Source organism: Notamacropus eugenii, chromosome 5 (genome assembly GCF_028372415.1).
Source record: "Notamacropus eugenii isolate mMacEug1 chromosome 5, mMacEug1.pri_v2, whole genome shotgun sequence".
Lineage (NCBI taxonomy): Eukaryota > Metazoa > Chordata > Mammalia > Diprotodontia > Macropodidae > Notamacropus > Notamacropus eugenii.
Window position 1 is genome coordinate 26,344,018 of NC_092876.1, and position 15,607 is coordinate 26,359,624.

General features: G+C 47.3%; 1 protein-coding gene across 1 annotated transcript in view; it reads right to left on the reverse strand.

The window, feature by feature from the left end:
* Nucleotides 1-7,056, reverse strand: part of LOC140503725 (cell adhesion molecule CEACAM1-like) — a 34,714-nt gene extending 27,658 nt beyond the window's left edge. Inside the window, exons 1-2 of the mRNA XM_072607954.1 lie at nt 6,783-7,056; nt 5,484-5,834 (exon numbers count right to left, since the gene is read on the reverse strand). Of these exons, the coding sequence (XP_072464055.1) occupies nt 5,484-5,834; nt 6,783-6,846 (415 nt within the window). The 5' untranslated portion in view covers nt 6,847-7,056. The remainder of the gene's footprint in view (nt 1-5,483; nt 5,835-6,782) is intronic.
* Nucleotides 7,057-15,607: the final 8,551 nt, after the last annotated feature.

Sequence of the window (15,607 nt, forward strand, 5' to 3'; positions counted from 1 at the left end):
GTAGGACCTAGGAGAGTTTATGCTCTCTTGGCCTGGATCTCAAGGAGCCAGGGTCACCTCCACCCCTTGATGAGATATTGGTGAAGGTCAGAGGACAAGCTAGAGTCAACCCCTTAACTCCAAAGGAAAGGGGAAGATTGGGAATAGATCAGCTAACAGCCACATGTAGAATGGAGTCCTGTGCTGGAAATCAAGAGACCTGGTTTTAATCCAGGGGTCTAAGGCATAATAGAACACCCTGTGCCTAGGACTGTGTCTTGCCCATAGGGGAAGTTAATCCCCATTTACAGAATATCCTTGGATTCTCTTCTCTGGACACTCCCTTTTCCCAGGAGTTTCTTCTCCTATGACATGAGAAGGTTGAATGTGATTTTTTTCAAGGTCCCCTCAGGCTCAGATATCCTTTTTTTACACTAGGAAGCAAGCCTTCATGGCCCAAGGAGGGCCCAGATACTGGCCTTTCCTTGTCCCTGGCTTCTCTTGTAGTAGGCAGGTCAGCCTGACCACTGAGAAAGGTGAGTGTCTCAGAATAAGCCCTGGGGCAAATTCAGCAGACTCACCAGACTCCTTCCTTGGGTCATCCTTCCCCAGTTGTCTAAGGACTGGTTTCCAAAGAGGAAAAAGTTAGGAATATTTGCATTTTTCTGACCTTCTTTCTCCCTCCTTTTGGTAGAGTTCCCACTCCCTCCCTTGGTCCCTGTTCAGAGGTTTAAGGTGAAGGAGAGTGTTTCTCATCTCTTGCAAAGATATTGGGAGAGTCTTGTACATAGTAAGGCTGAGAGGGATTGGCCAAGGAGCTGACAAGGAGGCGGCCAGCTAGCCATTTCTGATGTGTCATGAGGACATGCTGGGCAGTGAGCATACTCCTGGGAAAAAAGGTCATGGTAGCCTTTTTAGAGGGTGTCTTGGCAGCCCTGATAGATCTTATACCTGACATGGCATAGTGCAGAGTGTTAGACTTAAGAAAGACCTGAGTTCAAATTCTGAGTTCAAATGACTCAGGGATATGACTTACTAGCAAGTCATTTAACCCATCTGTGCCTTAGGCTCCTCATCTGTAAAATGGGGATAATAGTGCTCACCTCTCAGTTGTTGGGGAGATCAAATGAGACCATCTATATAAAGGTTTTTGTAAGACATAAAGTGTTGCACAGATGTAAATTGTCACTTTTTGTAATGCGGAGGGTCCCAGTAAGTAGACTTGGCTGGAGGGAGATGGGGTAGAGCAAGGCTTTGAGGTCATGGTCTCTCCTGGTGTAACAGGAGCTAAGGCGGATGAAATATGGAAAGAGGAAAGTAGGAGACAGGCCAGTGGAGACAAGACAGAGCCCATGCCATAGGGCAAAGGAGAAAGAGCAGTGGATTCAGGGTTAGAGGGTCCTAGATTCAAATCCTTCCTCTATGTGACCTTGGCCAAGTCTCTTCCTCTCTCCAGGACTCAGTCTCTTTATTTGTAAAATAAGAGGGTTACATTAAAGTATACCTGAGATGCTTTTACAGGGCTGAATAGAGGATTCTATCATACCTGCATGATGGGATTTCTCTGTCTTTCTTTGTGCCCCTCCAATGCACCCATCACACCACTGTGAAAACAATGGGAATTGTACATAGATCTGATCATATCACTCCTTTCCTCAAGGACCTTTGGGGGCTCACTATTACCTGCTGTCTCAAGGTTAAACTCCTTTACCTGCTGTTCAGGCCTCTGCACTCCCTTCAGCCATCCTTCCTCTGTAACCTTATCTCATCTCACTCTTACACCCATGTTAAATCCTCTGACCAAACTGGATCACTGTCTGCCTATGAGGTGTGCCCCATTGCTGTACAACCTTCAAGCGTTGGACCATGATTCATCGGCCTATAGGGTAACAGATTCTGAGCTGGCAGGGACCACAGTGTTCATCAGGACTGCTGGCTCTCCACCTTCTTTATCTCATGGGTCCCTTGAACCGTCAGTCTGAGGAAGCCTATGGGTCTGTCTCAGAGTCATGGTTCTCAACTCACAGAATGAAATAAAGAGGAATATAAAGAAAACCAAACGTTAGTCAAAGAAAGACGTGAGTTTTTCCCATCCACGTTTATGAATCCCCTGAAGTCCAAGAATCCTTATCTGAGTTGGTGTCCTTGTTGTTAGAGGAGAAAATCAAGCCCTCACATTGTGCATTGTCTGTGACCAAACAGCCAGCCAGCGGCAGATCCGGATTTGAACCCAGGCCCTCTGACTCCAGGCTCAGCCTGGAAATTAGTCAAGCTCAGACCTTCAGAGAACAGCCCAATGCTACAGGAGTCAGCAGTATTGGATCCCAGGTATTCCAATATATACCACACTGCCCTGTGTCTTGCATATGATGAAATGAAATTGTATTTTTTTAAAAAAGCAGTCCCAGAATTATTCCAGGAAGAAAGCACAGAGTCCCTAGTAACTCAGGGCTGACCTAGCCAGTCCCCAAGGCTCCTTCCAGCTCTAGCTCTCCTTGGCCAAAGGGCCAGTTCTGACCAGCTCAAGGGCAGCTCCATGTTAGAGCAGAGGAGGAATAGCAGCCAGGGGGTCTGAGATTCCCCAGGGAGCTCACTCATCATGGACACTCCCTGTCCCGTGAACCAAAACAGTGGGTGTGGCCAGCAAGATGCCCAGGAAGCATTGGAAGTGATGGCCAGTGAGAAAGGAGGAGGCCAGAGGAAGGAGCCAACTCCTCAAGGGTCAGGATCTGCTCAGAACCATGAACACCAGGAGAAAAGAAGGAATCCCAGCAGCCCAGAGACCTCGTGCTCTCAGACAAAGACAACACAGCAGTCCAGAAACAAAACCCGAAGCCAATGTCTGACATGAGCCCTTCTGGTCTCAGGACATCACTGCGCGGGGGGAGGGGGGGGGGTGCGAAGCAAGTCTCTCCAGGTTTTCTCTGTCTCTCCACCCTGCATGGCTCAGGTCAGCACAGCGTCTTCCCAATGGCATTTTGCACCACTCCTCTTTAGAATCTCAGTGTTCCAACATATTTGACTTCCATCACAAACCACACCTGACAGAGAATTTACTACAGTCTTGGGATCCTTTCTTCCTTATTCACCCACCATCACCCCCACCCCCTTCCCTACATTTATACTGCAGGATCCCTGTAGAAACCGTCTTCCTGCCAGCCTCAGCTCACTTTCCATCTCCTCCAAGAAGCCTTTCCTCATGTCCTCTGCCTCAGCTGACAACCCCTTCTCAAATTATCCTAAAGCCCTTTACCCCAGGCCCAGCACTGGGCCACCTAGCTGCCCAATTCACTCATTGGCCAGGATTGAGTAGGAGGAGCAGTATCCCCATTTTACAGATGAGGTAATGGAGAGTCATAGAGCTCAGGTGACTCATCTGAGGACACACAGTAAATTCTGGCTTTGAATCCAGATTTTCTGATCCCAGGTGTAGAGCTCACTTCTTTCCTTGACCCTATACCTCTAGAAGAAGCTGGAAGCCTTGGGAGAGCCCAGCTAACCTTCTATCTCTGGAAGGGCCCAATCTTCTGCTGCCTTCAAGCTTGAGAAGACTCTACAGTCTTGGTTCCACACAAGTTCCTTGTCTCAGCTCCTATCCCTGGGTCTTCTTGGTGCCCTGTTTTCTCCTAGGTTCCTCAGTGAGTCCAATGGGCTGAGCTTCCTTCTCAGGTCCCAGTTGCCATAGTGTCCTCTACTAGAGGGGAACGATGCCCCCCAGCCTGGGATGCCCTCCTCTTGTCCTCCCCCTCCCTTCCTCTGGCAGGATGTTTTCCAGGAAACCTTTCCTGATGCCATTGTCTGCCAGTGCCCTCCCTACCTAATGACTTTGCATTTAACTAGAGGGCCTGCCTGGGGGAAAAGGGGACCTGGGTTCAAGTTCTGCCTCAGTCACATCACCTGCTTAATACTGGGGAAGTCAATTCCTGCCTTAGTGCCCAAGAGAACCCTCTAAGACCAGGATTGGAGACAAGGTGCCAGCCTGCCTTGGCAGAGGGGTTGCCTCCCCCAGGAAATCATCAGTCCAGGACTGATTCCCCTCATGTTTATTCTACATCCATGTTTCCATGTTTCCTCAATAGAATGTGTGCTCCTTGACTTTTTTTTTTTATGCCCTATATCTACAGCTGCATGCCTACCAAATGCTTGTCAATCAATGACCTCGAGATCTTCCTCCCACAATATCTTCTGCATACTTCCTGAGGGAAAGGAAAACTGCTGCAGATGACCAGGAGGGCCCTGCCCTAACAGTGGCTCCTGCCTCTCACCTGTAACCTTTGAATACATCTTGCCACAGACAGATGCCTAGGACCATTTCCAGAAGGCATACCCTGGAAAAAGGCTTTGGATGTGCTGGACTGTCACCCCTCCCCCACAGACCACAGCATTTCAGAGCCAGAAATCTCCCAGAAGCCTCTGGGAGTCTGCTTCTGAGCCTCAGAAGTCATCTTGTCCAGCCCAAGCCTGATGAGGGATCCCCACTCAAATATCCCTGGAAAATGGTCATCTAATCTCTTCTTGAAGATTCCCAGTGCTGGGGAGGTCACTCTCTCCTCAGGTAACCCTCCATGGTAGGAGGCAACTACATCATTCAATGGATGGAATGGTCTACATGGGGGTCAGGAAGGCCTGAAATCAATCCTGCCCCAGCTACAGACTAGCTGTGTGACTCTGGCCTAGTCACTCAATCTCTCTCAGGGTCATTTTCCTCATTTATACACACAGCACCAACATTGCAGGCTCTTTGAGAGAATCCAATGAAATATAATACACAGAGGATATTTCCCACCTCCAGGCACTGTATGAATGGCAGCTCTTGTTGACCATTCCCCACCTAGAAATCTCTCCTTGTTGGGAAAGTCATCCCAGTTGGGACCCCGAGGTGGCCTCTTTGCTCCCCACATTGAATTTCTCTTCTGCTCCACCTGAGACCCCAGCAGGAGCTGTGACCCTCTGCCCCAGCCTACCCCTTCAGGGAAGCCTGGGCCCCTCTGTCTTGGCTTTTTCTGTAGAACATGGAGGAAGTCTGGCTTCTAGGTCTGCTGGGCACAGGTGGAAAGGGAGTGTTGTGACTGTCCCTACCCCCAGCAAAGTTCCCTCTGCCTCATGGACTTTTAACTATTTTGGGGCAGGTGAACTTCAGGTTTCCTGCATCAGGCACAACTGGAGCAGTCAGGTGCCCCCTCCTAAGGCCTCAGCAGCCTCTCCTAGCTTCACATAATGGCCTTGGAAAGCTGGGAGGAAGAAGGAAGTTCCCTTCCAAATACTGATTGCCTAGGGCCTCAGAAGATAGGGACCTCTGAACTCTCCTGTGCTCCCAGTGACCCATAAGCAAGCAGGTCCGGGTTTCAGGGGTTCCCATCTCTTTGGTCTACTTTATGTGGGGGTGGGTCATGCTTTGAATTCTCCCTGCTCCCTGGACAAGGAGATTAGGGGAGGGCTCTCAATCCAGACTGAGGGAGGGGATTGGAGGGATGATGTGGGCCCATGGGAAAGGCAGCACTTACCATACACGACCAAAGGTCCTTGTACTGTTTCGAACTGAGCATTGGAATTAATAAGTTGTGCAATGTAGGTGTCAGTGTCACTGAGGCTGAGGTTGGAGATGAGCAGGGAGCCGTTGGAGAATATGTTCATCCGACTCTCTGATACTCTCTGCTGTCCATCAGCAACACGGTAGAAAGCAATCTCGTTGCCTACTATCCTTTTTTGCCAAGTGTAGCTGAGAGGCTTCTCAGACAACCCCTGGAGGTCCAAGATGACGCTGCTGCCCACTGTTCCATAGGGTGGGTTTGGCACAATGCTGACAGAAGCACTTTGGGCAGATGTTGGCTGGATCCAGCAGCTGAGGATGGAGGCTGAGAGGGGAGGAAGGAGGCAGAGGTCAGCAGGGTCCTCTGCCCTCCTGAGGGGCCCAGGTCACTGAGCTGTCCCCAACATAGGGGTAGGGGCTGCTAAGCCTGCCCCAGGGTCTGCTGGGGGCACAATGGGGTGTGTTTGAAGGGGATTCATGGGTCTCTGCATCAATCTGTCAGTCCCAGTCTCTGAAGAGGACCTAAAACTTTGCTCTGTAACCAATATTGGCTCCCTCCATTGACTTGATTCAGAATGTGCTGGTATGGTCAGCCAGACATTGAAGGGAGAAATGAATCAATAAAGTGTTGTGGTTAAGGATAGAAATCAGATCTTAGACCTGGAGAAGACCTTAGAGATTCCTGAATCAAACACCCTCAATTTACAATTAAGGAAACGGAGGCCCAGATAAGGCACCACATATGACCAATATTAAATAGGAAACAGCAAAGGCAGCATTTGAACCCAGATCTTCTGGTCCAAACCCAGGGAGGGCCTTGCCCACTAAGCCGTGGGTTCATTTTAAGGCTGACAGTGTAGCTCCCAAGGAGCCCTGGGAGGAAGGTGGTGTTCCAGGAAAACACAGGATAAGAGGAGTAAATGGCCTGTCCGTGGTCACACAGCTAGAGTGGGAATTACACATTAGAGTGGGAATCCCCACCCCTCTGACTGTAAAGCCTCCCTGAGCCTCTGCACAGATTACTAGCTCTAAGGCTGGATGTTGCCCTCAGTGTCAGGGATGTGGACTGAGAGCGATGAGTTGTTAGGTCCTCCTCTGCCCCTGGGTCAGGGAAGACTCCCCTGGCCAAGTGTCCACAGACTGTGTCTGGGACAGCCCCCCGAGACTGGTCTCCTGCCTCCTGGTCCTTGTGTTGATTCACTTGTCTATACCCGGATCAGAATCCACCAAGCCCCCTCTCTCCCCCTGTGCCCCAGCCGAGCTGGTGTCTCACCTGTAAGCAGGAGCCCCTTCCAGGGGCTGCCCCCACTATGGGGAGCTTGTGAGGGGCTCTCCATCGGTCTCTGCTGTACACTGTGTGTGACCACGTCTCTCCTTTCCAGGAATCTCTGCCTTCCCCTCCTGAACTGTGTCTTCCTTTACAGAGCCTCTGTGCAGATCCTGGAGGTATCTCTGCATGCAGCCCAGGGTGGTGTCTGCTCTGTCTCCTCCTTCCCTAGAGGACTGAGGTCTCTCTCTTCAGGGCTGGAGCTCTTCTATCTGCCAGGATCACATGGGCCCCACAGGGCAGGGACTTGGCCTCTAACTTTCTCCTCCCCTCCTCTTTCTTCCCCTCCCAGCTTCTGTGGTTTCCTGCCTCTCCCAGGGAGCCCCTCCCCTGCAGAGATCCCTCCCACTGTTCATGGAGAAGTGGTTCTGTCCCCAAGGGGAACAAGGGTCACTCAGTATTACCTACTGTCCAGTTGTGCTGACACCTGACCTTTACCCCTTATTTCCCTCCTGGAGTAGAGAATGTGCACAGAGAGCGGTAGGCAGGGGCAATGAATGTGCTTGGTCCCTTTTGGGGGCCTTTAGGACCCAGACTGCTGAGTGTCTCCTCCCCTCTCAGGCCAGGCCAGAGTGCCCTGGCCTTTCCTCAGGGATTTCACTGTGGCTTCTGGGAGGGTCCAACAGGGTGTGGTGGGGGGTGGGAATAGGGAATGCTGAAGAGTAGAGCTGCCTCCCCCATACTATGAGCAGAAAAGGGGCATCTTTCTCTCCCCACACTCCTCCCCACACACTCCTAGCAATGCTCCCTTCCCAACCTTTCCCCTTGCTGGCTGGTTCAGGTTGAGAGAAGGGCTGGGTCTGGAGGCAAGAACAGGACAGTTCAAATCTAGCCTCAGATACTAAGTAGATTTATGACCCTGGGCAAACTACTTAAACTTTACATGCCTCAGTTTCCTCAACTGTGCAATGAGAATGAAAATACTTGCGTCTATCTCCCAGGCTTGCTGTGAGAATCAAATGAGACCATGTTGGTAAAGCCTTTGGCACAGTAAAGGAGGGAATTGGAAGGGCACAGGACCTGGAGCCAAGATAGCCAGGGATGGGGCTGAGGTGGAGTGTGGAAAATGGTCGAGGGCTGGGGACTCAAGGGGCCTTTGTTTGGGTTAGTCAGTCAATAAACACATTGTAGGCTTCTCCTAAGTGCCTGGCCATGTGCTCATTTCTGGGGATTCAAAGGAAGGTAAAAGGCCCTGCTCTCCCAGTCTAATGGAGTCTGTACAAGTAAGATCAATTAAGGACAAATTGGAGAACATCTCAGAGGGAAGGCACTAGCCCTGGGGGGAGAAGAGGTGAGGCTCAGGAAAGACTTGTCCTGGAAGATGGGATTTTGAGTGGGACTTGAAGGAAGCCAGGGTGGGGAGGAGGAGGGAGACACCAGCTCAGAGGATTCCCTCAGATATTAAGCTCAGGCACTGAGCTCCATACTGGAGAAACAGAAGACTTCCTATGCCTCCACCCACTTCTGGAGCTTGGGTCCAATAGGAGAAGAAACACTCGGTAAAACAGACATTTCTCTAAAGCAGTTAAAGACTAGCTCTTGTCAAATAGCCTTGTGGGTTTGCAAGGTCAGCCAATATTTTCCCTATATTGAAGAAGAGGAAACTGACACTCAGAGTGGTCCAGTGACTAGCCCCTGGTCACACAGGGAACAAATGGGAACCAGGCAACCAACTTTCAGTCCATTAAACCAAGGGCTAGAGATCAGTGAGGTTTGGGTGACAGGAAGAGGAATTCTGGGTCAAGGGGCCAGATGCAATGACATCCCCTCCCCGACCAAGGGAAGATGAAAACCCAAGATTATGGATTGGACAGCGGGAGAAAATGACTCAAAGAGGGTAGTGAGTGACCTGCCCAGGGGCCCAGAGAGAGTAAACAGAAAAGGTGGGAAGCAAATGTCAGTCATCCAACCCAGAATCCAGCATTCATCTGTTTCGGGTATAAGCCAGGGAACTCTTGAAACTTGTAACTCTGGAGGAGAACACAGCTCCCTGCTCCATCTATATAGGGGGCTTCTAAGGGTGTCCTGGTTGGACAGGGCTTTGGGTCTTGGGACTATGGAGCCAATTATTACAGGGTTTTCAAGGGTAACTTTGTGGTGAGTCCCTCTCTTTCCTCTTCCCTCTGCTCTGTGAGTCTAAGCTTCATTCCTGTGTATTCCCTGATGTCTCCAGGAAGCTTAGGTCCATTTCCCAAGGGCTTTGTCCTTTTTCCCAGGGAGGCTCAAGTGCCCTTAGATCCATTGTGGGTCTGCTGCCTTTAGAGGCTTCTCTGAGAGGTCTGGTGTTGGACAGAGGAAACTCCTTCTTCTGTCTCCCAGGGGGACCTGCTTAATAGGATAACAGGAGAGAGCCATTTACATCCTGCTAGTGCCACCTGGAGGACCCAAGGAGAACTACAGGAAGAGACAGATTCTTGGGGTCAGGGACCCCCAGGGAATATAATTTGTGAGTGATCACAGCTGGGCAGATATTGGCTCTCATCTTCACCCGCATTTGAAGCCTGCCTGGTATTCTCGCTTCTGCTCTAGACCCAGTGCTGGAACGCTGTTCAGTCAAGCCCATCAGGCTATTGTAGAGCAGAACTGAGCCCCTGGGACACCCAACCCCACAAAGTTGGGTTATTCTTGGCCAATGAAACCAACAGGAGCCAATTTCTTATCCCCTAGGCCATGACTTGTTCTTGACTATTGAATGGGACTATGTCTTCTGCTGTTGGCTGTCATTGATGACAGACATGGTGGGAGAGATTCTGAGAACTCACTTTCCCTCCAACACCCAAACATCATAAAATTCAGAGATTGAAGAAGGAGACAATTAGATTTATTTCATCCAATTCAGCTGGTATGAACTGAATCAGTAGAGAGTCTGCAGGTAGGAATGGACAGTCCACTTGATGACCATTACTTGAGGTCTCCTCTAACTCTGAGTCTCTGGGATTCCCTGGAGTTGAACCCTGTGTTCTTCATTGCCTGGAGGAGTTGAGGCCCATCCTCACTAAGACCCTTTTCAGCCACCTGTGCCAGCCAACAGCCCAGCTCTCTGGCTGAGGGAGCTCGTGGTTTATGTGAAGGATCCTGGAAGTAAAGCTGCCTGTTTTTTGGATAGCATCTCCCCCAGGACCTGAGAGTCTGGATCCCCAAGGAGCTGCCCTCCTGGGAGAGCCTTCCCAGCCCCTATTAGTTCAGGATGGCAGAGAGGCTGTTAGGCAACAATTCAGGCATAAATTGGGGTCGAGAGGACAATGCCTGGAACAGAGTCATTGCTTAGAAATGCTTGTCACTGATCTGACTACAAGCTAAGCATAAGTAAACATTTTGTGATGAGGCTGCCAAAAAAATTAATCTGATTTTTTTTCTAATTTACTAATTTGTTTTCAGTTTTCAACATTCACTTCCATAAGTTTTAAATAATTTAATCTGATTTTGCTTCAATGCTTCATGGATTCATAATTTTCTTAGTGTAGAAAATCCATCCACTGATGCAGATTTACAACCTTCTCTCTGATCCTTATCAGACTTTCTGAGCCTTGCTGTCAGTCTGTGAGTATCCTGTGCTAAGCATCTATGATTTAGCTGGGCTGGCCCTCACACAAGAGATGCACAGTCTGTCCCTGGGGCCATAATCTCAGTCTTTCTCATATGTTATATCCTCTTGGCTTCTATTTTGCTGGTGTAGCCACCTAGGACCCTGGACCACCTCCCCATGACTTCATGGAGGACCTCAGGCTGCTGCTGGGGGTGTTCAAAGCCCAGTGGGAGGGAGGTCATGGATTTACTTCATACCCCAGTAGAGTTCTGTGTCCACCCACAGGCTTCACATTTAAAGAAAGAGTGAGGTGTCATCCAGAGGAAGTGACAGGAATAGGAGGGGAGATGAAATTGTGTGTCCTGAGAGTGAACCATTGAAATAATTGGAGACACTAGGACCTAGGGGGTATGGTCACTCTCTGCAAACTTCTGAAGGACAGTCCTGGGGGAAGGCAATCAGACTGGTTCTGTTTGGCCCCAGGAGGAAAGCTAAGGGCAAAGCTCTAGGAAATTCTAATGACTTTAGCTCAGTGTTGGGGTATAAGCTCAGTTTTCATGTGGACAGTCTTGGGCAGGTAAAAGTGAGGACTTCTAAACCTCAGAGTTCTCACGAGGCCCCCCAGGGAACAGCTGGGGATTGAGGCGTGAAACACGGGCTATCTCGTGCATTTCCACCTCTTCTCAGTGGGAAACTTGCTGGGGAGAGCATCCCACCCTTGAGATTGGTCCATGGTCTGAGCACACCTGTTGTTAATTAGCTAGGGGCTGAGAGCACGCACAGTATTCACGTGCAAACTATGCAGCGGGAGAGCTTAAGAAGGGACAGGAATCTACTATAAATACCACTGGATCCTCCAGCCTCCAGGCTTTTATGTATGCTTTTCCGTAGGCCTGGAATAAGGGCAGCTAGGTGGCAGAGTGGATAGAGTGCTGAGCCTGCAGTCTGTAAGATTCATCTTTCTGAGTTCAAATCTGGCCTCAGATACTTCCTAGCTGTGTGATCCTGGCCAAGTCACTTAACCCTGTTTGCCTCAGTTTCCTCATCAGTAAAATGTCTAGAAATTGTAAACTACTTCAGTAGCTTTGCTAAGAAAATCCCTGGGGACAAGAAGAGTCTGACACAATTGGAAAAAAATGCCTTAATGTGCTTTTTGAATTCTCACTTATCTTTAAAGACCAAATCAAATGTCCTTCCCTTCAGGAAATCTCTTATAGGTGTTCTTAACTTGGGGGGTCCATAAAATTTATTTTGATAACCATGTCAATATAATGGTTCCCTTTGTAATTCTACATATTTTATTTAATGGTTTTAAACACATCACCTTGAGAAGGTGTCCATAGGCTCCTTCAGACTGACTAGCTAAGGGGTCTAGGACACCAAAGAGGATGAGACCCCTGGTCTCCCTATCAGTAATGACACCATCCTTTCCCCCTCCAAACTTCCCCATTTTTATGAAAGCACTCCCACCCTTCCAGTCATCTAACTGCATGACCTTGGAGCTGTCCTTGACCCTTCCCTCTCTTGGATTCCCTCAGTTTTGAATTTTGTCACCTTAATCTCAACAACATCTTTCTTGTCCAGATCCTCCTCTGTTCTCATCCCATTCAGGGTCTCATCACCTCTTTCCTGGACTACCTTCTAATCATTCTCCCTGCCTCCACTCTCTCTCTCTTTCCTCCCCGCAGATGCCACAGGTCTGACAGTGCCCCTTCTGCTACTGAAATGTCTCCAGGGCCCCTTGTTGTCTCTAGGACCAACCACACACCCCTCAGCCCTTTCTGGGAGTTCTCCACTATCTGGCAACTATCTCCCTTTCTACTGTTGTTTTCTCTCACTTTTCCTCAAGCACTTTCCATGCAGCTAAACTTCTTCCCTGCTCCCAGCTAGTCCCTCTTCCCCAACATTCCCTGTCTCTCCTGATTGCCTTTGCATGAATGCACCCAAGTGTTGGGCATGGGCTTTTTCCTCAGCTCTGTGCCTTCTGGAACCCCAGGCTTCCTTGGACCCAGCTCAGGTGCCATGTCCTCCATGGGCCTTTCCTGATACCCACAGGCATTGGCACTCTCTACCTGGGGAAAGCAGCCCCTGTCTTTGTACCCCTCCATTCAAGTTCAGAGTGACTCAGCTTATGAAGGAGAAAACCAGCCAGAGCAGTCTGGATGGAAATTGATTCCCTTGTCCACATTGCTGGAGATGGCTAAGTCTCATGATCAAGCCATATCCTCAGCAGCAAGAGATGAAATCTTCCAGATCTCCTCCTCATTCAATGTCCACCACTTGAGGTTGATTTTTAGCTATCAAGGGAATTCCCTTTCAAGGATTATTTAAAGCTTTCAGGCTCTCCATCTATTTTGTCTTTGGTTATTGAGATAGACCACTAATCATCAATTTATCTCTTATTAGCTTGCCTAATTAACAAATTGATTATTAATTACCCAGAAACTTTGTCTTTTGCATTTTTCATTAGCCACACTCCCTTGGGCCCTACGTAGCCCTATGTTTGTAACTCTGGGAGGACAGTAGTCTTGCTCTGCTCATATGACTCATGTTGGAATCTGATTCCCCCCATTTAATTTCAGCTACTCGGGGGCAGAGACTGAGATTTTTATCCAAACTTTGTGTCTCTTACAGAGTCAAGCACATTCTACACAAGTAGAATATAATTTATAAATGCTTGTTGTATCATCCCTTTTACCTTTAAATTTACATGATTTCTATTGTGACATAAAAAGATATTCTTGAAGAAAAATATTAATACTATACTCTGATTTTAGGCCCCTGTCTTTCAGAAAAAATTTTATTTGCATTATTCTAAATCTAAGCATCTTGAGACAGAAATATGCAAACTAGCAGGGTTTCCTGTTCCCTCAGACATGTCCCTCCCCAAGGTTGAAAGAGGATAATTATGTTAGATTCAAATACAATTTTGAATTGATATTCCAGAATATTTCCTACTCAATTCCTTCCTTGACCATTCTCTTTAAAGATGGGAAAGGATCTCTTCCCTGTGACCACACTGACATCAACGTGGTATCCTTTATTTTTAGTTTAAGCATTATTTTCAAATTATAAATATTTATTTTTTCCTCCATCTCTTTTTCTCTTGACAAAATGAAAAAAAAAAACAACCCAGCCCTTTGAACATATATTTAGAGTCAAGCAAAACAAATTTCCACACTATCCACGGAAAAATTTCTGAATCTTTCTGCATTTTGAGTCCCTCTTTTCGGAAATGGGTAGCTTGTTTCCTCATGGACTATCTGGAATCTCAGATGGTTGTGCATTCACTGGAGTCCTTAAGGTTTTCCAAGGTGATTGTCACTTCATTCACCATGTTCTGCTGCTTCACACTGCATCAGTCCATTTCAGTTCCAATGCTTCCCAGGATTCTCTGACACCATCACTTTCATCATTTCTTGTGGAGCAGTGTTGTTCCACTACCTTCATCTACCACAATTTGTACTGTTATTCTCCAATTGGTGGGAACTCCCTGAATTTCCCGTAGTTTTGCTACCACAAAAAGAACTGCTACAAATATTTTGTACATATGAGTCCTTGTTCCCTTCCTTTGATCTCTTTAGATAGAGGCTGGTAATGGTATCACTGTGTTAAAGGATATACACAATTTAGTAACTTTGGGAACCGAGTTCTAAGCACCTTTTCCAGATGACAGGACCAATTCACGTCTCTACCAACAATGCACTGGTGTGTCTGTTTCTCCTACAGCCCATCCAGCATTTGTCATTTTCCCTTTTTGGGTCAGCTTTGGCAATCAGGGGTGTAAGTGAACTGTAGGGCTGTTTTAATATGCATTTCTGTAATTATTAGTGATGTGGACCATTTTTTCACATGGATAGTGACAATATTTATTCTTTCTTTCTGTAAAATTTATTTATTCTTTTTTTTTTTTTTATATAAAATATATACAAGGTCATTTTGGTGGGGAGCCAGTAGACACAGAGTGGATGAGGAAAAGTTACAATTTAAGAAGTGACTTTTTTTTAAAATTAAATTTATTTATTTAACTTTTAACATTCATTTTCACAAAATTTTGGGTTACAAATTTTCTCCCCTTTTATCCCCTCCCCCCCCCAAACACCAAGCATTCTAATTGCCCCTATGACCAATCTGCTCTCTCTTCTATCATCCCTCTCTGCCCTTGTCTCCATCTTCTCTTTTGTCCTGTAGGGCCAGATAGCTTTCTATACCCCTTTACCTGTATTTCTTATTTCCTAGTGGCAAGAACATTACTCGACAGTTGATCCTAACACTTTGAGTTCCAACTTCTTTACCTCTCTCCCTCTCCACCCCTTCCCTTTGGAAAGCAAGCAATTCAATATAGGCCAAATCTGTGTAGTTTTGCAAATGACTTCCATAATAGTTGTGTTATATAGGACAAACTATATTTCCCTCCATCCTATCCTGTCCCCCATTACTTCTATTCTCTTTTGATCCTATCCCTCCCCATGAGTGTTGACCTCGAATTGCACTCTCCTCCCCATGCCCTCCCTTCTATCATCCCACCCACCCTGCTTGTCCCCTTATCCCCCACTTTCCTGTATTGTGAGATAGGTTTTCCTACCAAAATGAGTGTGCATTTTATTCTTTCCTTTAGCGGAATGTGATGAGAGTAGACTTCATGTTTTTCTCTCACCTCCCCTCTTTATCCCTCCACTAATGAGTCTTTTGCTTGCCTCTTTTATGAGAGATAATTTGTCCCATTCAATTTCTCCCTTTCTCCTCCCAATATATTTCTCTCTCACTGCTTGATTTCATTTTGTTTTTAAGATATGATCCCATCCTCTTCAATTCACTCTGTGCACTCTGTCTCTATGTATGTGTGCGTGTGTGCATGTGTGTGTTTGTAATCCCACCCAGTACCCAGATACTGAAATGTTTCAAGAGTTACAAATATTGTCTTTCCATGTAGGAATGTAAACAGTTCAGCTTTAGTAAGTCCCTTATGACTTCTCTTTGCTGTTCACCTTTTCATGGTTCTCTTCATTCTTGTGTTTGAAAGTCAAATTTTCTTTTCAGCTCTGGTCTTTTCATCAAGAATGCTTGAAAATCCTCTATTTCATTGAAAGACCAATTTTTCCCCTGAAGTATTATACTCAGTTTTGCTGGGTAGGTGATTCTTGGTTTTAGTCCTAGTTCCTTTGACTTCTGGAATATCCTATTCCATGCCCTTCGATTCCTTAATGTAGAGGCTGCTAGATCTTGTGTTATCCTGATTGTATTT